Raw genomic sequence first — 25,790 nt, 5'->3', positions numbered from 1 at the left:
TGGTGGGTAGATTTTATATCTCAGTTGTTCTTATGGATTCTGTCTCAGCTGGACTTAATAGGAGCTAGGATAGTTGATAAATACATGAATCATTGATGTTCTATGTTGCTAAGAACATTTGTCATCATTTTGAAAAACTGTCTGAAAATTGTGGTCTGATATAAATTGAGGTTTGGAATTTGTTTTTATAAATAATTATTGTTGACCTTAAACTCTATTACATACCAGGAATGCAGTAGATACTGTTAAAAGAAAAACTTCACACAAATTAAATTTAACAGTTTTTTTGTTTGTTTGTTTTGTTTTGTTTTGTTTTTGAGACAGAGTCTTGCTCTGTTGCCCAGGCTGGAGTGCAGTGGCGCGATCTTGGCTCACTGCAAGCTCGGCCTCCCGGCTTCACGCCATTCTCCTGCCTCAACCTCCTGAGTAGCTGGGACTACAGGTGCCCGCCACCATGCCTGGCTAATTTTTTGTATGTTTTTTTAGTAGAGATGGGGTTTCACCGTGTTAGCCAGGATGGTCTCGATCTCCTGACCTCGTGATCTGCCCGCCTCGGCCTCCCAAAGTGCTGGGATTACAGGCGTGAGCCACCACGCCTGGCAAATTTAACAGTTTAATTGAACAAGGGGAAAAAAAAAGTGGCACATGAATTGGGCAGCCCCCAGAATCACAGCAGATTCAGAGAGACTCCAGAGATGCCTCATGGTCAGAGCAAATTTATAGACAAAAAAAGGAAAGTGACGTACAGAAAACGGACGTGAGGTATAGAAACAGCTGGATTGGTTACAGCTTGGCATTTGCACACAATTTGAACAGTCAGCAGCCTGTGAGTGCTTGAAGTATGGCTGCTGGGATTGGCTGAGACTCAGCTATTGTTACAGAAGCATACTCCTAAATTGGGTTTTCAATGTGTCTACCTACTAAATTAGGTTATGATTCGTCCACAGGACTCAAGTATGGAAGTATAGAGGGTTTCTCAGAACATATTTAGCTTAACAATGCCATACGAAATATATTCACTGTTCTGTGAAATTGCTATGCCATTAGGTAGAACATTTGTTGAATTTAGAGCCCACACCTTCGAGTTTTATAGCTTACTGCTGTCAGATGCAATTAGTATTTTAGAGAAGTTCTCAAATTACTGCTGTCTCTATGTCTGCTCTCTATCAAGTGGCGTATCTATTATTCCTAATCAGAAACTGAGCCCATACGTTTTGTTACATTCCATAGCTGTTAAGAAACTTTGGTACCTCTTTTTTTTTTTTTTTTCGAGACAGAGTTTTGCTCTTGTCGCCCAGGCTGGAGTGCAATGGCACGATGTCAGCCTATTGCACCCTCCGCCTCCCTGTTTCAAGCGATTCTGCCACCTCAGCCTCCTGAGTAGCTGGGATTACAGGCATGTGCCACCGTGCCTGGCTAATTTTGTATTTTTAGTAGAGATGGGGTTTCACGATATTGGACAGGCTGGTCTCAAACTCCTGACCTCAGGTGATCCACCCTCCTCGGCCTCCCAAAGTGCTAGGATTACGGGCATGAACCACCACGCCTGGCCAAGAAAGTCTGGTATCTCTAAAAAATTACAAATTGTGATTGTCTGTTTGATAACTATGGTCAGTGTCATATCCATGCTTAACCTATAGAGGGCAAAAAACTGTGAGCCATAAAGATTTGTAAATTCTGAAGCACTTCAGGTAAACACTTCTGAGACCTGCAAGATAACAAAAACTTTGTTATAGACCCTTAACTCTCCATTATTAATAGTGATTATCTTGCAGATCATAGGAGAAAGGAAAATAGGGGAAGAGAGGAAGATAAAACACTAAAATTACTGTTTTCCTAATGTTTGGGGTAGTTGAATCTCTTTTATCTGCCAAATGAAATCTTAGTAGATTAAATGTGAATATATAAAGTAAATGAAAGCAGAGCTATTCCAGTAGGGATAGGGATGGGAAATCCATGGAACACAGTTTTAAAATTATTATTATTAATAACATAATTACTTCACCATAATTTCACCTTTTCCACCAATTTTCTTTTTAATGTACTAAAAATAGCCAATAAGCTGTTCGTACATGCTTATCTGTAAGGTGTTCTGTACTGGTCATCTTTTTGCTTTGTCCCTGTCTCCCTCCTCCAATGGAGTTACTACCTAAGAGGTAACAAAAACCTATGACAGGATACATTATGTCTACAACTGTCCTGCAGGCCCTGGTATAACATTCCAGAGAACTTGGTAGACAGCAAAAAGAATGGCAACTTTACAGGGGTAGGATGACCTAACATCTTTAGTCTCTACCTGCTATTTCCCTTGTAGAGATGTGTAAATAAATGTGGGAATGTAAATGGAGGAGAAGACTAGGGAGTAAAATTAATAAAGGGTTAAAGTAATTTTATTATTGAAATATATGAAGAAAATACAAATATTTAATGCATCAAGTGTATTGTGTTACATATAAAAGTAATCTTTAGTTAAGTTGTTAAATCTATTAGTACTCATTTAATGATTAGAAGAGGTATTTGGTTTTTTAAGGAAGTTTTATTTTAAAAAAATGAGGCCCATACACTTTTTAAAAGTTTATAGTGAATTAAATTATTTACTTACTTATTTGCAAGTGTTACTAGTCTCATACTTAATGCATATCTCTTTTTTTTGCAATTTAGATAACTGGGCAAAGTGTTTCTAAAAACTAATGCCTAGTTATAAATTTTAAATTTATATATTTGGTTACTGAATTGCAGACATTGCTTGAATTAGTGAAATCAACATATAACTAAAATTACCACTATGGAAATTATTTTCAGTCTCCTTTAACTTTATGAAAAATACTAACATTTATCTTTATCTAGTTCTTTTATGGTAGAGATGGTAATTAACAAAATATCCAGTATGTGTATTTAGTAGACAAAGAATTCATAGACTTGGATTCTGGATTTGGCTAAGTACCACCTGGCCTTGTGATTTTGCATTATTTGTTTTTATCCCTGGCCATAATTTGTTCATTTTAAAAGCAAGAACTTTAAAGTAACTTTTATTTATCATAATGTAAAATATAATAAAATGAAACTGCTGTAATTTTTCAGAAAGTTTTCTGGTAGGATTTGGCTTGTCTCAGTGTTTTCCATTTTTATCCTTTAGGAAGAGCTAGCAGAATAATAATCTTTTTTCTTTCTTTTTATAGAAATTATGAACCACTCAAAACACAACCCAAGAAATATGCCAAATCCAAGTATGACTTTGTAGCAAGGAACAACAGTGAGCTCTCGGTTCTAAAGGATGATATTTTAGAGGTAATATAATTTTTTCTTTTTTATGCTCTTAATAAAGTAGTTTTATTGTATTACTCTTTTGGTATATAACTAAACTTTCCTTCAAAAGTATTATATTACTAAAGACATAGTATATTAGAAATATCTACATCTATTTAGTAGGGGTATATAGATACTCCTTCTAAGGGGATAGCTTTAGAATACTCCTCTATTTGTTTTTTGTGGGGAGTGGCAGGGTGGGTTTTTTTTTAACTTCCTTTGCTCTCTTCCTTGCCCTCTTTCTTCTTCTGATATTTATTCATTTTGGAGTCAAGACTAGTTATCAATTCAGATGTGGATGCACATAATAGTTCAATAAGAGACAACGTTTTCTTTTTTTATCCTATATCCTTGCACAGATATACTCAGCAGTCATTGAGCTAATAATGTTAGGGATAATCCACCACAACACCAACTTCTCTTTGTTAGGTTCTAATTGACAGTTCATCTTCTTGAATATATAAGGTGAATTATCACAATAAATTTTGTAAGGAAAAAAAGTAATTTTTATATACTTTTTCTTTCTATCACCAAAATGGAGACAATGGGGCTTTCCAAAAGAGTCATTTTAGTCCTTAAGTCCTTTAAGTACTTCAGTCCTTAAGTACTTCAAATAATGCAGGCTGTTCTTTGGAGGTAAAATGGACCTTGGGTAGATTCACCATAATGATACCTTACCTACTGTGTACTCATAAATGTCTTCTTAGTGTAATTCCTGAGAATCATTCAATCAACACTATGTTGATGCTGAGTTAATTATCAGAAGTAGAAAATTTTTCTTTGTTGAAGTCTAGGGAACTTCTTTCGTAGAATGGCTTTTATATGGAAATTATACCTTTATTTTCTTGTACATGACAGATACTTGATGATCGGAAGCAATGGTGGAAAGTTCGAAATGCAAGTGGAGACTCTGGATTTGTGCCAAATAACATTTTGGATATTGTGAGACCTCCAGAATCTGGATTGGGGCGTGCCGATCCACCTTATACTCATACTATACAGGTGAGCATGATTTCTTAGTAAAATGTAGTATGTACACATTTACGAAGTTATCACTCTTAAGTAGGATTTAAACACCTTTGTGTATTGATCATTTTGAGATGTAGTTGGTTATATATTTTTTCTAGAGTAATTGGTGGGGGAGTGGCAATGGTGAGAGACCCAGGGAAGAATTACACATATGTTTTCTGATTTACTTCTAGAAATTGTTCAAGATGTTTAGCAGTAGGTACCTGATTCTCTGAATGCTTTTTTTCCCCAATCTGTAGTATTTCTGACATTTGAAGAAATGGTATTTCTGTCTTTTTACCCACAGCTCTGCTATCCACCAGGGGCTTCCTCTTGATAGAGGATGGCACTGATATCACGGCATGGTGTCCAGCAGTTCACCTTCACCAGCCCTTGCTTTCAGTCTCTTAAATGTTCTGCCACTGACCAGCCTTGAACTTGCACTCATCTCTCCTTACACTAATACATGAGTACCTGTTCAGCTGGATTACAATATTTTTCCTCTCTTGATTTTAAGATTAAAAGGTACTTAGGATATAGATTAGATAGGTCAGCCTCTCTCTTCTTGTTCATTGAAGGCCCATGAAGGTCCATTCTTATGGCCCATGCCACATTTTCAGGATTTCAGTGACCCTGGTCAGCTCATTCACCCTAACATCTGAATTAACTTGCTCTTAAACTCCGGAATTTTAGACCTGTGCCAGGCTCTCTAGAGTCAGGTCTGTAAACAAAGACAGAATGGATGGACTCTCTCAGGTACAGCCAGTGAACCTGGGGTGGCTTCTCATTCCCCCAGAAAGAATTCTTTTAATTTTCAAAGTCTCGAGAAAAAGATCACATCTGACCTCATAATAATGTCATGAATTTGAGTAGAAGCTGCGTAGAATATGCAGTGAAATAGTTAATTTTTATGCCAGATCTAGGCTTAAAAAATACAGATTGTCCAAAGCTGGAATTGTGGTCATACTTCTGCTGCCGTGACAATTTATTTCAGTACTTTTGGCTCCTCATGACATTCATGCCTGGTGTCAGTCCTGTGCTTATCCAGAGGGACTTGGCCTTACTAGAATCCATGAATCAAGCAAACATTCAAAATAAAGAATTTGTGTATAGTTTCTCTATCTCGGTAACTTAAAGTGATGGCAATGGAAATTATTTGCTGTGTTATGTTTTGGCTGGCCTCATGTGCATATATATATTATGTACTTATTTTATGTTCATCATTTGTCATTAGCTGTTGATGCCAAAGAAGGAGTTTGAGTTATTCAAGGTATGGTCTCCTCCATTTCCCATGGGTTTTTGAAGTGAATTTTCTTAGTTTTTATACCTTTTTCTTTTCTTAGTTCCTACTTTTCTGAGTTTAATATCTGTTTACCTAATATAATATATGCTTCTGTCTGGTTCATGAATACCAGTTCTTCATTTTCTTTCCCATAGAGGTAGTATATGCTTGAAACCTATACTTAAAATAATGGTAGAGTACATACCTTTGGGCTGTATCAACTAATTTTAATATGCAGGTCATGGTAAGCTATGAGAAGCACTATTCATAAAGGATATCCCTGATCCTCATATGTGAGCAAAAGGCAAGAGTTTATATTTTAAGTTTTGAAAACAATTATCCAAATTTGTTTTATTTGTGTGTGTGGTTGCTAGGAATAAGCAAACTGCGATAAAATAAAAAACATGCAAATAGTATGAATTCTATAATAGGAATTTTCTCCTGCCTGATATTCCTGAAGAGTTTAATATCTCTTACCTTTTGCTGTTTACTGTTCAGTCTTGTCTTTTTCTTTAATTCTGATTCTTGGCTTGAGCCATAAGTTGACTTTTCTGTTTAAAAGGTTGCTTCTGTCTAAAACTGAACCAAAACTATTAATATATATCATAGGCAGGGAAAGTATTTTCAGAGAATGTCAAACCTATTCCTCCTTTCTTAAACAGAACCTCATCTTTTATTTTTGTCAACTTTGGCACAACCCAAGAAATGTTTTTAAGAGTTCACAAGTTTCAGGAGTTTGTTTTGCTACTTTATGTAAATAGAAACTTGTGGTTCTTATAGGGATTGCCTATTTGGCTATTTCGTTTTAAACTTTTCAACACTATCCAACTCTCTTCTTAAAAATTCGGGTTGCAACTAGAAATGTAGTGGTGTGTGTAGAAATGTGTACAGAAGCTTTCTGTGTGTATGCAGAAGCGTATGCTGTTCAGGTTGAGGGCCCTACTTTGAAAATGTATTAAAAACAATCTGCTTTTTAACACCTCCTGAAAATTTTGGGCTGAGCTCAACAAAACCACTAAGACCTTGTAAAATTTTAATAAGCAAGCTTCACAGTCTGCTTTGCTATCTGCTGTCTGGCATAAATCCTACTCTAAAAGGATTCCTATTCTCAAAACATTTATAATATATTCTTTAAAAAAAGAATAGAGTAAAATGGAAAAGAAAACATCCTTGGAAATATGTGCCAGTCATTTTTCTATCTCTACAACAGTAGATACCCATATCTACTGTTTCATATCTCTACAACAGTAGATACCCGTATCTACTGTTTTATATCTCTACGACACCAGATACCCATATCTAAAATATCTAAGGAAGAATCCTGCAACTTATTTCAGAATGATAATTAAGATACCACCATATTTATGTAGATTCCACTGATCCTAATACCCTAACCTTATAAAACTCAACTGGATTACAATTTTATGTCGTACTCATCTTTTTATTCACTCATTCCACAAATACATATTGAGTACTGGCATCTCACACACTTGGTAAAAAGAACAATAGAAAGCCTAGCGCCGAGCAGATCCTTCCCGAAAGCCTGCATGAGTCCACAGGTCATCTGCCATGGCTTTGCTCCTTCCTGCATGCTTGCTGTATCAAGAGCAGCGTGACCCTCTTTCTCCTCCTCAGATATGGCCCACACATTTGTTTTCTCTTCCATCTGTCTCTTTCATCCAGTGATATCAAAACTTTGAAGAAATATAAAGAAACTTTAACAAAAATATTTTAGATTCCTGCACCATGCTGCCAAAAGGAAGCAATGATTCATTACTTAAATTTGCTTCACATTCACAGAAAACAACATTCACAGATATTCCTCTCTAGAGAAGATATGCCAGTGGCCAGTGCTCATGCTGTGCCAGGCATTGTTTAAGCACTTCGCAAATCCAAATTCATTTGATTCCCACAACAACCTTGTGAAGGAGGCACATTTTTTTGTAGGAAACTAAGGTGTAGGAGAAATAATTTGCCCAGATTTATACAGCTGTATGAAGCCAGGATTGGGCCCCAGCACTCTGGATCCAGAGCCTGTGCTGTGTTGCATTCTGCTGTTCTAGAGAATAGTGATTATAAAAGGTTCTCATTTTGGGTGGGCACAATGGCTCATGCCTGTAATCCCAGAACTTTGGGAGGCCGAGGCAGGCAGATCACTTGAGGTGAGGAGTTTGAGACCAGCCTGGCCAACATGGCAAAACCCTGTCTCTACTAAAAGTACAAAAATTACCCAGGCATGATGGCACACACCTGTAATCCCAGCTGCTCAGGAGGCTGAGGCAGGAGAATCGCTTGAACCCAGGAGGCAGGGGATGCGGTGAGCCGAGATTGCGCCACTGCACTCCAGCCTGGCGACAGAGCGAGACTCCGTCTCAAAACAAGAAGAAAAAGAAGAAAAAACAAAGATTGTCATCTCTTTTTGTATAAACCCATAGTTTTTCTCTGTATTAATGTTTAAAGTGATATTTTCTCAGAATAGCTTTACTTTGCATTATACTGTGATAAAAGTTGATCTGATCAGTCACAATCCTTGGAATTTGATTTTTGCCTTATGTATCCATTCACTGGATTTCATGGTATTGTTCATTATTTTATAATTTAGGAAAATAACCCAAATTATATGATTTACTTAGAATATGACATTTTTGTAAGTGGTGGAAATAAGGGAATTAGATGTAAACTATTTCCATGCCACATCTGTGAGTCACCAAATACTTAAAAAAAGGGACAGTCATGACTCTTATTTTTATACCCTTACATTTCCTATAAAGACATATATATAAATAATGGCAGTTTCTGGGTGAAGGGCACAAGTGCAGCTCTTGCCTATTGTTCACACACTTTTTATCAGAGATTCTGTTCTGATGACAGGGATGCTCATACCAGGCAGTGAATAGGTGTTGAATTGCCACCTGGTGTCCCTGAGAGTCCAGGCTATTTAATATCCTCACATTTGAAGTGATTTTTAACAGCTCTGTAAAGACAACCATTCCCACCTAATGTATTTCCCCCATGGCTTCAGCAAAGTTTTAAACATAAAAGAGAAAGTAATAAAAATTTACAAAAGACATTGACACAAAAGATTGAATAAACCACAGAGAAAAGGAAGTAAATGCTGAGGAGAGATTATGGAGAGATAACATGTCTTTTGATAAAAATGTTGTAGAGCATTCCAAGGCTTTGTAGTATTTTAGCTGGGCAGCAGATGGACATCCAGGGTGCTTTCTCCCCACCTGGAAGCTACTTGCCACATAAAGTTTCCTGATCTTTATTTTGACTTGATTCTCTGACCTCTAGCCCTGTGACTGCTCGTCTGCTAGAATTACCCTTTTGCCCATTTAAATTTGCAAGCTATATGCCAAGAGCAGAAACCACCTCCTCCCATGATGTTATTTATTATACATCCAATGGACTGACTAAAGAAGTCTTTCATATATTCTTAATTATTATCTATGCATTTATTATTGTTATAGGTATTCTTACTCTACCAAGATGCAAGTAATTATGAATGTCCAGTCTCTGTGGTCACGTGAATTCAACAAAACGTTTCCCATATTCTTTATTGTCTAGCAAGAGATACTGTAATATGATACTGTGTGAAAAGCCCCAATCTAGGTATTGGTAGGTGAGGGTTCTAGTCCTTAAAGAGAGCATTTTATTTTTCTGTGTTCCAATTTGCTTGGTCATGAAATAGAAGGAGTCAATTATGTGATCTCTACAATCCAGTCTAGGTATAAAATCTTCTAATTCATTATATACATGTTTAAATCACCCTAAATTAAAAGTGGAAATGTTTTGTACAGGTGACTACTAAACCGCTAACACTACTAATTTCAGCCTATGTTATTAGTGCTCTGTTTTTTAAGCTCAGTCGAGACATTTAGCTACTGCTGGATAGAGTGACGATTTTACCAAAGATGGCTTATATTCTTCCAGCCAGGCCAACCTCCTGATAATATTCAGTTCTTCAAAAGTGTTTTTTAAAAATTAATATCAGAAGACTCTGCTCATTAATTATAGGCATCGTTTTTAGACAAAGATGTTTACTTTTTATTCTGTCACATGTATTGACATTTTCCCAGAGACTTCTTAATGATAATTTGAATAATACCCACTATAAATATATATATGTGTTTTTATACATATATAAAGTATTGATAATTACTGTCTGACATGCACATGTACATAATTTTATTAAATGTTCTATGTTTGTTCAGGCTGCTTAGAAAGTTTGAAACTAAAGCTCATTACAATCACACGATAATGCATGCAGTATTACCTTCTGTAAAATCAGCTAATTAAACAAGAATAACTCTTATATGTAATGCATTCTAATTGTATTCTTTATGAGCAATAGGAATAGAATAAACCTATATCTTAGTATTTTACTTGAATATACAAATAGTTACTGTTGAAGTACTTTACACAGTTTCTACTATAGTAGAATCTATATGATTAGTTTTCCATGGCTAGATAGTGATGGGAATTAATTATAGATTTACAGGCTCCTTCACTGGTTGATTGTGGGCGTGTAATTTTACTGTCAGGCTAATTTACTCTTTCTGATATTTGATGTGAATTATAATTGATATTATTTTAATTCCATTTCCTGTATTAATTTTCTCATTTGATGTGATTTGCTCCATTTTCCTAATAGCAATTACTTGGCGAGCTGTCAGAGGTAACCCACATTCGTTCCCTCATGGCACTTCTTTTTCATATAATTTTTTGGATTCAGTCTCTCGACTTAACACCCTCCAAATGTTCCAGCTGTGCTTAGTTTTCACTGCAGAGTTCCCAAATAACCAAATTTAGAGGAAAAATGTGTAATTTAGAGTAGGTTAAATATTTAAGAACAGTTCAATTTTAATGGCTTTGTTGCGCTTACTTGCATAATTTCCCCTCTGAAGCAGCAACTTGTATGAATCAGGATCTTATCTCTCAATAGCGTTCTTTAATTCTTTAGAATTTCTACTCAGCTTAATTTGCTAAAGAAAAGTGACTCATTCCAACTTAATTATCAATAGGAAAGTAAATTTCCTATGAGGTCTATTAATTCTGCCTTCTTTCAGAGAAAGAGAGACAAAAAGATAGATTTTGCTTTTAACAGAACTTTGTGTTTGTGGGATATCACAGGCAAGAGTAAGGAAGTGACAGTTGGGTGCAAAAGTAGGTCCACACCAGGCTGACCAACCCTCCCAGTTCCCAGCTGGGGAGTCTGAGGGGTTTGTGAAGATGTGGAACTTTCAGTGCTAATTACTGGGAAAGTCTCAGGCCAACCAAGAACAGTTGGTCAGAATTTCTTTTTTGGATTTGGAGCTTCAGTACGTTGGTTCAGGAGAAAAAAGTTCAGAGTGCACTTCTGTTCTCCAAGACATTACGTAAACTGAGATACATTGGAATCATTAACTCTGTAGCTTCAACAAAAAATAGCCAAGAGACAGACATAAGGAAAGAAAGAACAGTAGTTGGGTGGTAGGTAAAGAGGAGTAGAGAAGCTAGGGAGGGACACAAAAAAGTGACGTTAGGAGTCAGTGCTGATTCTTTTTCTTCCATATGAAGAATTTCAAACCAGTTTCCATGGAAGAGCTGTCTAGGTTGCCATTCAGAACCAGTTGTCATGATTCAAGGAAGGTACTTTGCCCCTTTTAATGTCAGAGGTTGGAAACATGGGGCAGGAGCAGAGGACTAAGGAAAGAGGAAAATATGCAAGTAAATATAATTTATGGCATACATTTTCATATGGGTTTCTTTAATCAAATATGTATTTTAAACCTATTATTTTGGTAGGTCATACTGATAAAGTTGCATTATGTAACAATGGCATGAATGAAATAAAGCACAGAACATTTGGTGAGTTTGTTTTCAGGCTTGATTGTGACAGTAACACAGTTTATTCACTTTCTCACAATAGTATTTGATGAATAGCAAAAGCAAAAATTATGAATCATATGGAAAGCAGGGCTCATGGCATTTTTGTTTGTTTAGGCTTTAAAAACAATAATTGAAACTATGATGCTTTTGAAACACTAATGTGAGAATTCATTAGCCCTTCATGAAATTACGTGCAGAGGACATTCTTGTCAAGGGAACATTGCGTATACATTAATCAGATGACTTTGGTGTGTGCTAAGTATTACATTCTGGTGATGTTTGCTGTATTTTGACTGCTTTAAGTATTTTATTGGCCCAAATATAGGAAGATTGTTTGTGGGGAATAATAATAACAATTCATTCTTTCATTCTAATACAGTATTGAATACATTAGAAATATTTCTAAGCCTTGAATGCTAAGGGGATTAGCAACTCAGTTTCTGTCCCACCTATCTCCTTTCTCTTACTCTGAGAATCTTACCCTTTACTCCCTCCTTCCCTCCTGTCCTGCCTCTCTCCTCCTTGCCCTCCTTCTTCCTTTAGCATCTACCAGCATTATAAACACTCCTTTCAGATATACTTCCATCCTTTCATAATACGCTTCCCACTTCCTTGACCCCATCCCACTGGTCAGTGAGTAGAGCGAGCTGAAAAGAATGAGGGCTCCTTCCCACACCGGTTTCCACAGGTGTTAGTCATTTGCCGTGAAGGGGACTGATGAAGGTTGATGTGTTGTTTTTGAGTAATAGTTTAATTAAAAAGTGATGTGTCTGTGTGTGGTGTGTATTTTTGTTTTTGATCTCTGTGGAAATTGGGAGGACTCTGTTAAAATCAATACTACCTGATATTTGGGCCATTTTAGAATTTAAAAGTAAATACTGTTCTAATCAAAGGACCAGATTACCAAAAGGTCTTTTTGCATGTAATATGCTAATCCTAAATTAGAATAATTAAAATTGTGCCAGTGCAGTATCTAAACTTTGCCTTAATTACAAATAATTGTCCTGTATCTTTGATTCTAAAAAGAAAATGTGCCTTTTGAGAATTTGGAGACTCTCACAATGCATTATCTATTAAAATTATTTTACTTAGATTTAAAGTGTTAACTATTATGTGTGTTTTAAATAGGGAATATGCACAAATGCTGTTTTATAAGTATGCCTAACAATCATGATTTTAAAATTATTAAAAAGCATTTTGTCACACCTACCTTTTTTAATACAAATGGCCACAGGCCCCTTTCTAGTATTCGTTTGTGAGTTGCAATCATAAACATTTAAAGACCATACCATTACCCTCACAACCATCCACCCCGTGACATTTCCATTTTAACAAGGGAAATTTCTAATTTTAATAAATTAGCATTAAGATGATGGCAGAAAAAGTTATGCCTTGAACAAAATAATACCAATATTTTAAAATTATTTATTGGAAACAAAATTAAAAATCTTTGAATATAGCGTACATTTAAAATGAGTAAGTGATGCTTTATGCTGTTGACATTTAGACTTCCAGTGCAATTGGAAATTATTATTAGCATAAATTAAAAAATAATTATAAATCTTTCTGCCTCCCCTCATCTTGTGTGATTCCAAGCCCAAATTCTGTTTTCTTGACATTTATTACTATAATACTACTATTTGCTATTGACGTAGCCTTGTGACTCCTTAACTAATGTTTTGACTTTGAAAAATTATGTAGAATGTTTAAAATATGATTTTTAATGGTCATTATACCATATAGGATTACAGATAAATGTGTAATGGGTTTGCAAGTAAGTTTAAAAATAGCCAACAATGTCCTATCAAAGTATAATTTGTTTTCCTAGCCTAGGTTTATATTTTTTAAATTTTAAGTTAATTATTTGTCTTTTTATAGAAACAAAGGATGGAGTATGGCCCAAGACCAGCTGATACTCCCCCTGCTCCATCACCTCCTCCAACACCAGCTCCTGTTCCTGTCCCCCTTCCCCCTTCCACTCCAGCACCTGTTCCTGTGTCAAAGGTCCCAGCAAATATAACACGTCAAAACAGCAGCTCCAGTGACAGTGGTGGCAGTATCGTGCGAGACAGCCAGAGACACAAACAACTTCCGGTGGACCGTAAGTTTCCCAGGGAGGCAAAAAATGTCTTCTGCAAATTAAAAGCACTACTAAGTAAAATATTGTTTACTGCTGATTCTACTTGTATTAAAGTCCTTTATACTTGCATGGTACTTAATAGATTGCAAAGATTTTCACCTGGTTTCTCATCAGCTACGTAGTTCTGAGAAACAGGAAGTATTCTCTCCACTCTCTAATGCATGCCTTTCTACTCCTTTTCCAATCTGTTATGATAATTGAATGCAGACTCTGGAGCCAGACATCCTGGAATTTGTATACCGAAACAACACTTGCCAGCTTCCTGACCTTCAATGATTTAATTATCCTCTCAGCACTTCAATATCTGAAAAGTGGAGAAAAATAATAGTATCTGCTTCATAGGATAAGTGTGAGGATTTAATGAGATAATGCATAGAAAGCATCTACTTCAGTGCTTCTCAGCCAGGAGCGATTTTGTCTTCTTCTCCATCCTTCTGAGGACATTTGATATTGCCTGAAGACATTTTTGGTTGTCAAAACTGGGGGGATGCTACTGATGTCTAATGGGTAGAGACCAGGGACACTTAGCAACAATTACAATGCACAGGACAGTCCCCAGCAACAGAGTTATCTGGCCCAAAATGTCAATGGTGCTGAGGTTGAAAACCCCTGACTGATTTTGACCCCTGTATGACATGTAATACGCAGTCACTAACTACATGCTGCTGTCGCCATCATCATCATCATCATCATAACCTTCCTACTTCTCTTCCTCTTGTTTGCTATTCACAGTAGCTGCACAATCACACTATGTTAATATAATCACCTGCCAATGGTAGTCTCAGATTTAGCCTCCAAATTCAAATTTCATGTGACTTACACTTCAGTGCCATATTTTCATAACTTGAAATTTGATATTTCATATAAATGGTTTCTATGAAAACCATATTTAAGTAAACTAAAAAGACACTATGACCAACTTTGGATTATCCTTATTTGTATTATTGGTGAATAGCAGTGTAGATATTTTGAAAACTGAAGGTAGTTTTAAGATAAATTTTGTTTAACCTTGTAGTATATGGCATGTCAATTTAATCTCCAAATTTGGTGTTTTAAACATATTATAAAGTTACTTGGCTTTACCTATACTTGATATGTAAAAACTCTTGGAAAACCAGAGCTATGAAGATATTTCATATTTCCCCAATATGACAAAAGTATATGAAGTGTGTGTGTGTATGTGTGTGTGTGTGTGTGTGTGTGAGTGAGAGAGAGATAGAGAGACAGAGAGAGAGAGAGATGGATATCTATCTTTCCTTCAATGTGGGCCTCTCTTAGGGTTCTGCCTTCGTTTTCCACATAAACATACTTTTACTGTAGTTCATTCTATTTCCATTTCTTTCAATACTATTTATATTGTTGGGAAAAGAATGATTCCCAAATTAGTCATCGTATTAAAACTCATCTCTGACATCCAGATACCAGTATGGAACTATTAACTTTATAGCCGAGATTGGATGCTTTCTATTTATGTTCAAAACTAAATGGCTGAATCTTTCACTCCCATTTTCATCCTACTGTTTTTCTCACGTCAGTAAGTTATTGCCACATCTGTTCAGTTGTGGACATTCTTGATAAAATAAAAAATAAAAAAGACACTAGAACTATTACTATTTAACAACTCTAAAAATTCTGGTTAAATGCAATAAGCATAAGCCTACTTTTACTCATTAATTTTTCTCCCACGGTATGTCCAATTTAAATGACTGTCATATCTATCTTGCCGGGAAACTAAAGGAAAAATGAAGTTTTGGAAAAGTGATTAGCTCTTTCTGTACAGCAAAAACAACTGTGTGTGTGAGTGTGTAGAACCATAATAAAATAGAATATGCTACTAAGTTTTTAAAATTATGTGGAGTTTTTAAAAAGAGCTTTCTTTTTCAAATACACTAAAGACATAGTTTTAAGATGAGAAATTTCTATAAATATTTTTATTGAGTTCCCTAAGGAGAAAACTTCCTCTTAGAAATGACTGTTCTCTTCTTTATTCTTCCCACAAGTTTATAGCATTTCCCTCCATAGAGACGTCAGCACAGTCATCTTTGACACGGTGGGACTCTTTATCCAGGCCTAGCTAGGATCAAAGTTCATCGGCCTCCAGTCCCCATTTGGAGCAGTGTGTGGGTTAGGACAGTCTGTTCTTTGTTCACGCTGAGAAACCAAGAATAACCTAGTGGGAAAGAGGCATAGTTTGCATACTTTTAAAGATAGAGAACTCTCCTGATAATTGTGACTCATCATGTTGAAGTCTGTTTTTCATAAGTAAAAGGGTGGCATTGGTGTATAAAATATAAACATCTCTCCCAAAATTCACACACATACTTGTTTCCTTAGAATATTAAAAATCTTACAATATATTCGCAACTTATGTAAGTTCCTTTTTAAAATATCTCAAAAATACAGTTTGGCATTAAATAAATATATTTCTTTTTATAAAACAAATATTTCTTGATAACTTTATTGCAGAACAGTTTTTCTCTGAATGAATGTTGGGGCTTAATGTTCTTTTAGAACCAGACAGTAGCACATATTTCAGTGTGTGTTTATTGATAGCCAAATTTCTCTCAAAATATGCCTACTCATCTACCCACATTCTCTGCTTACTGCCTAAACTTCTGGTAAAAATAAAATGAAAGGAACTAGGAAGTAAATACTCATAGAAATCTATCAAGTAGCAGCTATGAACAGGGGAAAAAAGCCAACATGCCTGTTTTTACAATGTAGCAAGTGGCAAGAGTGAAGCCCTTTTGTGGAAGTCTGTGTGTTGCCTATTCAGAATAACTGTGAAGCCTTGTGTCATAGAAGCTATTCAGGCTGTTTTATCGCAGGATCCCAAAAGGTTCTCCTTTTATCGCTTTTAAGATGCCAAACTTTAGTTGCTTTGTATTTCTCCCATTTCCTTTGAAATGGTAGTCCTTTTATTCGAATTTAATCTTTTGTAATCAGAGTGTTACTTTAGAAAGGTGTAAAGTTATTCTGGTTTGCTGTTGTGTGTTAGAACATTAGAAATGGAAAGCAAAAGCCCAGGAACATGTTAGGTGGAGGTTTTTTTGTCCTTCCTGGAAGAAAACTATGCTGTGGACTGGTGATGATTGATACACTGGCTAAGTCAGCAGATGAGAAACCAAATCTTTTAGTGTGGTGATACATTTTATTTTTTATTCCTTTGAGATGCACTCATATGCTGTTTGACAGTTTGTTGTAGTGATTTTTTAAAAGGTAACTAATGAAATGCACATAATGTATACTTAAATGTAACAATCAATAGTATTCTCTCTTACTCTCTCTAGCACCCCCTACTCCTCCCTCCCTCCCTCCCTCCCCTTTTCCCCTTTTTTGATTACTTCAAAAGATTTCCTAGATACTTGAGGCATTAAAAAAAATTAGACTGAAATAACACTAACTATTCACACTTTCCCTTATTTCCCAGGGGCACCAAACACTTTCTAAAACCCTTTCCCTAGGGGGGAAAAATCACAGAACATTGGTCACAAAAAGCTCCCTAAGTGACCAGGTTATTGTCACTTGCCAACTTAATTAGATTGTTCTTATTTCTTGAAAGTGAAAACAAACAACGAACGTAATGTACCTATGTATATATACACACATATTTTAAAATACACAGACACATGATTCCCCTTCCTGTACTTTTATGCCTTTCCTATTTTTGTCATGACAGTATGTTCATATACACACACATCTTTTCCATTAGCATAAATGGCTAGGAAAAAGGAGTAGCTAGGGAAGTTAATCAAAGGTGATTTTAATGACTTTGGCTATAAAACAGCCCTCTGCTGAAAGTCAGAAGATCCAGTTCTAGCTAAATTATTCTACTAATTGAAATGTGATTTTGACAGATCATTTCTCTGTTTTTGGCCTTCATTTTCTTATCTGGTTATGTAAGGGGTTTGTACATGATGATTCTCAAAGTCTCGGTGAAAAAGTCAGCAGAATGCCTCATTCATTCATTTATTCAACAAGTATTTACTGAATTAAAGCACCGTTCCACGTATTAGGATATAGATGCAAGCAAAAAAGGGAAGCATCCTTTTTCTCCTCAGGCTTATATTTTAATGAAAGGAGGTAGGTTAAAAAACGATTAAGTTGGCCGGGCACGGTGGCTCATGCCTGTAATCCCAGCACTTTGGGAGGCCAAGGTGGGTGGATCACGAGGTCAGGAGATTGAGACCATCCTGGCCAACAGGGTGAAACCCCATCTCTACTAAAAATACAAAAATTAGCTGGGCGTGGGCACGGTGGCACACGCCTATAGTCCCAGCTACTCGATAGGCTGAGGCAGGAGAATCGCTTGAACCCGGGAGGTGGAGGTTGCAGTGAGCCAAGATTGTGCCACTGCACTCCAGTATGGCAACAGAGTGAGACTCTTTCTCAAAAAAAAAAAAAAAAAGATGATAGACAAAACTATCTATCAAGAAGGTGGTAAGTGGTTTGGAGACTAATAAAACAATGTGGATAGAGAGTGCTTTTGGGGAGGGATTGCAGTTTTATATACATCAGGGGAAATAGAAAGGTGGGGAGGAGTAAGCTATGTGGAGATGCGGGGGAAAGCGTTCCAGGCAGAGCAGACTAGAGTGGCCTTTAAATTTGAAGAGCACCAAGGGAGCCATTGGGAGCAAGAGTGAAGGGCTCCAGAAGAGTTGTGGAGTGGCTTTAGAGAGGTGGAGGTCTTGTAGGGCCTTTTACTGGGAGTAATTAGGATCACTTGGGAATGTTTTGAGCAGAGGGGCTGCAACATCTGACTTGCATTTTTTTTTTTTTTTTTTTTTGAGACGGAGTCTTGCTCTGTTGCCAGGCTGGAATACAGTGGCGCTATCTTGGCACACTGCAACCTCCGCCTCCTGGGTTCAAGCGATTCTCCTGCCTCAGCCTCCCGAGTAGCTGGGGCCACAGGCACATGCCACCACGCCCAGCTAATTTTTGTATTTTTAGTAGAGACTGGGTTTCACCATGTTGGCCAGGATGGTCTCGATTTCTTGACCTTGTGATCCGCCTGCCTCAGCCTCCCAAAGTGCTTGGATTACAGGCATGAGCCACCTAGCCTGACTTACATTTTAAAAGAATCACTTAGTTGTTATATTGAGAAGAGAATGAAGAGAAGGGGGTAGGGTGGTAGGGAGTGGAAGCAGAGAGATCTGTTAATAGGCTGGTAACTCAGACCAAGCTGGCAATAGAAAAAATACAGTGAAATCATTGGATTTTGGATACATTATGAGGTCAGACTAACAGGATCTGCTGATGGATTGGATGTAGTATAGGACAGGGAATCAAGTGCAGCTCCGTGGTATTTTGCCAGAACTGGAAAGATAGAATTGTCATTAAGTGAGTTGAGAAGTCTAAAAAGCAAGTCTAAGAGTTCATAAAAGCAAGCTTCAGGAAGAAGATCAGGAATTCAGGTTTGGGCATGCTATATTTGACATGCATTTGAGCTATTTAACAAATACCCAAATGAATATATCAAGTAGACAGCATATATGCACCCAAGTTCCGAGTAAGAGGACTGGAAAAATAATTTGGTAACCATCATCTTTTAAATGGCCGTGAACCTAAGCACAGTGGTCATTGATGGAGGTAGTGCTGGCAGAGATGAGTCTCAGGAGTGTCCCCTAGAGCACCTTAATATTACTTAGTTGGAGAGATGAGAATATTCAGAAGAGGATCCAGAGAAGGGGAGTCCAGAAACATGGGAGGAAAATGAGGAGACTGTGGTATCCTGGAGGCCACAGGGAGAAGATGTTTCAAGGAGGAATCTTCTGCTTCAAATGTGTGCTGATAGGTTAAATAAGATAGTAGCTGGGAAAGAATTGGCTGGAGTTTAGCAAAGTGTAGTAGAGAGATGGGGGGAAAAGCAAAACTGAATTTCGGTGACATTAAGAGAAAATAGGAGAATGGGAATTGGAGTCCACTAGTACAGGCAACTTTTCGTGAACTTTGCTGTAAAAGGAGCAGAAAAATGGGCAGTAGCTGGGAAAGGACATGGTAAAAAGGACTTGTTTAAAGGTAACAGAAATCATAAAATAATAGCATGTTTGCAGGCTGATGAACTGATTCAGTGAAGAAGGAAAATTAATAACAGGATAAATAAGGGAGAAATGACTGAGTATTTGAATAGGCAGAGAACTTGAGGCCTAGTGCATACATGAAGAGTCAGCCTTGGGAGCAGGGAAACAGCTCTTATATAACATAATAGGAAGGCAGGCAGAACATATGGGGAAAGTGCTGGTAGGAAGAACTACTAGAGGAACTTACGGAGGTTTTCTTCTAACTATTTTATTCATAAATTAGGAAATGAGATCAGCTCAAGGTGAGGATTGGGGAATAGGGTTAGAAGTTCGTAGAGAGGAAGTAGAATATATTCAATACTTGTCTAAGACAGTGGGCAGTTACATGACCTTAGGCAGGACTTCTTGGCCTTTGAGGCTGGGTTATTCTCTGCTGTAGGAGAGGCTGACATTATAGAATGTTGTGTGCATCCCAGGCTTCTACCCACTGTGTGACAGCAGCAGCCTTTCCCCTTTTTCTCCCTCAATTGTGACGACCAAAAGTGTCTCCAGATATTCCCAAATGTCCTCTGGGGTCAAAACTGTCCCCAGTTGAGAGCCACCAGTCTAAGGAAATGTAGTATGATTGTCAGGAAGCATTAACAGCCAAGTTAAGGTTCATAATCATGAATTTAACATGAGATCATTCAGCATTGTTGTGTTATATTCAGCTGTGCAGGTGCAGGCACAGAATAAGCAGAAAGTTAGATTTAACCAGGATTGGGGTTTTGCCAAAGGAATACAATGAAGAGACTAGAGAAGAGCCAGGGAGTTATTTTAATAATTGATCATGGCATTTATACCGGGCGAGGATAAAAGTGAGGAAAGATGGTAGGAACACTAGATTGTAGGTCCTACTGGGGTCAAAGGATTATAGAGATTGGGGTTCTAGAGAGGGTGATGTAATATTAGGGATTTTCAAAAAGAACCTACTCCCTGTTGGTGTCTAGGAAGGAAATCTCAGATGGAGGAAGTGCAGGATGAACTCATCCACAGACTGACCATTGGACGGAGTGCCGCTCAGAAGAAATTCCATGTGCCACGGCAGAACGTGCCAGTTATCAATATCACTTACGACTCCACACCAGAGGATGTGAAGACGTGGTTACAGTCGAAGGGATTCAACCCTGTGTGAGTCTCTCTGTGAATACTTTGCAATTCTGTGTGTACAACATGCATTGTTTTCAATTTGCTTACTTAGATGTCACAGATAACTCTTATAAAACATAAGGGCACAGACTGCATACTTTGTGCCATACTCAAGAAATCACTATAGCTGTTCATAGCTGAAAAAGAACTAAAATAAGCATAAATAATTATTCTGATGCCACCCCATTTTCGAGTTGGTAGTATCTGTTCATTATTAGTTCTTTAAGCAAACTGTTGGCAGCTTTGAGGCCCAGTAGCTTCTTTTCTCCATCAGATTACTGTGATGTAACCTAGGTAGGACCATGGTCTTAGCTGAACTTCCTAGACCACATAGGACATAGAGCATAAGCTTTCCTCCTGCTGCAGGATATAGTGTCTCTGGCAAATAAAAAAATAGTGTTACCTAGCATCAATTATAATCTTAATAGAACTTTTCCTTTAATAAACCCATAGTAAAGGTTCTATTTATCTATCTAAAAGTCTATAAACATTTCATATGTATTTGGCACAATGAACTATTAGAATAATACATATTCAAGGGACCTTGACATATTATAAACTCACCTACCCAGCATGATTGAAAAATGAGGTACAATGGTTAGTCAATTGCCAGGTTACTAGAAAGTTATCTATTCCTTCTATAAAACACCAAATCCCAAGAATTGGTATTAAACAATGACCCTAAACTGAATTGGCTCATTTTTGATACTTTGTAATTAATAATCTGTATAGCCTCAGGGTCATCATCATGAAAGAAACTTGTCATTGCCCTAACTATAAAGACTGTAGTGGCATTTAATAAGGGTTCCAGGGTATGGAACGCTTAGAAAAGAGAAGTTACTAGCAGGAACAGATAATTTTCTCCTTTGTTTGTAGGCAATATTTTTAATGCTCAGTTTCTTTTTCCTTTTTTTTTTTTTAGGACTGTCAATAGTCTTGGAGTATTAAATGGTGCACAACTTTTCTCTCTCAATAAGGATGAACTGAGGACAGTCTGCCCTGAAGGGGCGAGAGTCTATAGCCAAATCACTGTACAAAAAGCTGCATTAGAGGTATGACTTGTCAACCTAAGGTGGTGTTTTTCTGCAAATTGAAAGCTCTGGAAACAACTGTTTATGTCCACATTGGCCAATTTCCCTTTCTTAACAGAGCTGAATTAAATTTAACTCTGCTTTTGTAAATTTGTCACTGAGATCATCAATGACAGTTTCCAGAAGGTTAATTTGTTATAAATGCTCATATGACGTGAAGCTTGAGCACATACTTTTGGAAACTTGACAAAAAGCATAATGTTCTCATTTTATATGTATTGACTAATTCTATAGGAAATTTAATTTTGACATAACAATGGAAATTAGCTTCTGAGTGAGTAAGAGCCTTAAGAGGCCAGAATCCTTGCCTATTCTTAATATTTTTTTTTTTTTTTGGAGATTCTAATAACGTATAGGTTATAAGATTGTAAAACCCTGGCTGTGTGTGTTAGGTCTATTAATACATCTCAATAATCGGGAAAGATACGTTAGGTAGAGATCACTGAAAATAGAGAGCCTGGAAAAGTATTTAATCACAATGGTCTGTATGAAAGCAGGAGAGTCATGTTTTCTAGATTGCTTTATACTTAAGCTTCCAATATCCTATTTTAGACTTAAAATGTGCTATGTACGGGTAGTAGTTTCCAACTGTTACATCTCACAGCTCTTAATAGTTTCATGAAAATTATACTTGGACTCAAATGAAAGAATGTAGGCTTTGGCATGAAATTGATCCATAATCATCTCTAGCAGGTATATTCTATAAATTCAACAGTTAAATAATTCAGGGTAAAATCACTTCATGCGTATCACCCCGTAGCCATTCTGAATCAAGAGAAATCATATTTCCCTTGGAGGTTTTCCCTACAACATTGATCTTGAAGGCTCCATATTAAGGTTTGATTTGATTGCTTTCCATATGTTGAATATTAATAAGGATTACATATTTTTCTCAAGCAGTTTTATTACCACTATATTTAATCTTGTTGAGAGTATATAATTACTTCTTCAAGGTATGTTAGAAAATGCCATATTCCTAAAATTCTGAATTCCTTCATCCCACACCTGCCTATCATTATTGTCATTTGCTGTCACCACCCACTTCAGGATGGTCTCTTGCTTCTTGTTCTCTTCCTATTCTCTGCATGGGAACTGAGGCAGAGGCTGACTACCTGAGGTTCTTCATGTTCCTCAGCCACCTTCTACCACCTCACCCTTTCCTTGGATCTAGTTAATCTTTTAGATTATTTGCCTGTGTTGCCAGAGACTTCTGTTGATGGGAAAGGAGAAAAGCCAGCATGGTCGGAGGGTCAGAACTATATGGAGGGGAAACTGGGTGAATTCTGAGCCCACTCTGGCCTGAGTTAAAATCTTCTAAAGGCAGATCAGTATCTTGTTTGATCCCAAAAGACTCCTTTGATAATTTACCATGTTATTATGCTTATTGTACACATTTCCTCTTTCTCTCAGCAAACCTAGAGTACTATACATACATTATTGATTTATCTTTATCATGTTCAAATGAAAGGCCTGGTGAGTGAATTGCCTTAACAGACTTTACAAAATGAAAAATTATTAATGTGATATATTAGTGAAGTGCAGAAGCTTCACTTAAAAAGTAGAGCTGTTAGCTTTGCTAAAGAGATACTAGAAGAAAACCACAGTAGAATTTTATCCTGAGCCATTTCATGATATGACCTGCAGCCTGCACAAGTCAGTAACTATCTTGTCTGAACTGTTTATCTTTCAGGATAGCAGTGGCAGCTCCGAGTTACAAGAAATTATGAGAAGACGACAGGAAAAAATCAGTGCTGCTGCTAGTGATTCAGGAGTGGAATCTTTTGATGAAGGAAGCAGTCACTAATTTGTTTGTTTGTATTTAAACTCCATTGTTTTTGGCATTATTCCAACATGCTTTGTTTTAAGAAGCCTTGAAGGGAATGTCAGATTCATTTTTCTTGATGTAATTTATCACCATAAAAAAAAAAACCCATGCAAACCTGAGTGAGCACAGGATTTGCTTCTAGGCCCATTATTTTTATTAAAACTGAAAAAATTTAAACTGAATTTTTTGACCTTGGAAAATATTTTTCTTACTTTACCAAGGTGAAGTTTCCTTAATTAGACTAATTATTTTATCCCCATCCCAGGGTATAAACAGGAATTGTTTTGATAGTGGTGGAGTTATTCACTGCAACAAAGCAACAATGTTGTCCATGATTCAAAATCTAAGCAGTTTCGATTTTGCCTGTGAATATGGTGTCTGTCATTCAGGGCATAGCTCACTGTAGGCTAGCCTCTGCTTACTTAGGTCTCTTCTCTGACATACTCAATGGAAGAATATTTAGATTTATTTAAAGTTCTTAATGCCAACAGTTTAAAAAAATTAAAACATTTGAATGAACTGTAAAGTACAGCCATACGTTGGACATGCAAATATAAATCTATGGAGCATTCTCAAGACAGTTTGTCATGGCTCTGTTGATTGCAACTCCTTGTATAGCTTGTATTTTGATTTAGTTTATATTCTGCTTATTATGTATACTGTGTTCTTATATATGAGAAAGCACAAATGGGAAAGAGGTCATGTCTTCTCAAAAACTAGCAAAGGAAGTAGTCTGCATTGGTGTGCATTGCAGTATTTTGCTTAATGAAAGCCTCAGTTCTGAATGTTGATATGAGTAGTTAAAAGGAAGTGGGGCCATTTTATGTGTTTATCTGTGTCAAGTATTTCTGGTAATAAGAAGCACTTAATTTACACATATTTTAATCCTGTGAAAGATTCCACATAGAGAAAAGAAAGATACCTAACCTTCAACAAATGTTATTTTTGGAAACACAATTTTTGTCATTAAATGTTATATTATTTCACATATATAAAACAGATGTTATGTAAGAATGTTGTATATTTTAACATAAATCATTTAGAGAAATTATCTAGATTCATTAATTTTCATAGTGCCTTTTCACATGAGTCAGCTGGAAAGTCTGCAATAAACAGTATTTGCTGTCTGTTAATAAATGGTTTCTGTCTCATTAGCAAAAAGGATCTGTGCTAGATCGGCTGAGGATTCGAGTTGAATGCAATGGGAAAAAGTAGAGATCCACATTTTTAAAAAACTATATATTATTCTATTTCTGAGTGGGTAGAGAAACTCTAGAATACTTTTTTCGGTTGTTTTTCTTCTTTTCGCCTCTCGTTTCATCATCTTTTCCTTCTACCATCTAGTCATATTTGGTAATGGTAATGGAACTAATTTACACTGCACTTACGATTGCTAAATGCTTCCATATAAATGCTTTCCTGGATATTTACAACAACTCTATATGAATTATTACAGATGAGGAGATTTAGCTTCCTAGAAGCTAATTTTCCCCAGATCCTGAAGGATGTGGGAGTTTCTCATCTTCTATCTCTCAGTCTCTCTATAACACTGCCCTTCGGATAAAGTGGAACAAACATGAGCATGATAAAGGTGAATTAGTTTAGATCTTTTACATTTCATAAGGACTGATACATATGTATAGTTTAGCCTTTATTGAAAGGGATAAGATGAAAGAAAATAAGATCCAAAAGTTAAGATAACCTGCGTGTAAAATAGCAGACGGATATGAAAAGAATTGGTGTAATTTACATCTTTATGCTATAAGATGCCAAAGGAATGTATCACAGAGGTAGTAATTGCAGAAAGCAGTCACATCAGCTAAGGATGTGGGGACAAAGAGAAGAGGTTCCTGGAATTTAGAATCTTGAGGGAGCAGCACCACAGAATTTGGATCCAGACATCTGAGGGGTTTGGTCACTGGTATCTGAGGGTTTGAGGAAAGACCCCACAAAGCTAACAGGGGGACACAGCCTAATCAGTGTTTTTGCCTCAGGTATTCAGAAAAGATTTCAGGAATTGAAAAACAGGTCAGAAAATCCATGGCTCTGGGACTTA

At 36.7% G+C, this 25,790-nt stretch overlaps 1 protein-coding gene across 2 annotated transcripts in view; it reads left to right on the top strand.

The window, feature by feature from the left end:
• The window catches only part of EPS8 (EGFR pathway substrate 8, signaling adaptor), a 198,747-nt gene extending 173,876 nt beyond the window's left edge, over window positions 1-24,871 (top strand). For both annotated transcript variants that reach the window (XM_055095435.3, XM_003816528.6), the window contains 6 exons: window positions 3,180-3,288; window positions 4,165-4,308; window positions 13,349-13,571; window positions 20,620-20,800; window positions 21,741-21,870; window positions 23,600-24,871. In XM_055095435.3, the coding sequence (XP_054951410.1) occupies window positions 3,180-3,288; window positions 4,165-4,308; window positions 13,349-13,571; window positions 20,620-20,800; window positions 21,741-21,870; window positions 23,600-23,713 (901 nt within the window). In that variant the 3' untranslated portion in view covers window positions 23,714-24,871. The remainder of the gene's footprint in view (window positions 1-3,179; window positions 3,289-4,164; window positions 4,309-13,348; window positions 13,572-20,619; window positions 20,801-21,740; window positions 21,871-23,599) is intronic.
• Window positions 24,872-25,790: the final 919 nt, after the last annotated feature.

This window comes from Pan paniscus, chromosome 10, assembly GCF_029289425.2.
Source record: "Pan paniscus chromosome 10, NHGRI_mPanPan1-v2.0_pri, whole genome shotgun sequence".
In the NCBI taxonomy this organism is placed as follows: Eukaryota; Metazoa; Chordata; class Mammalia; order Primates; family Hominidae; genus Pan; species Pan paniscus.
This window is presented reverse-complemented; position numbering and strand designations above follow the sequence as displayed.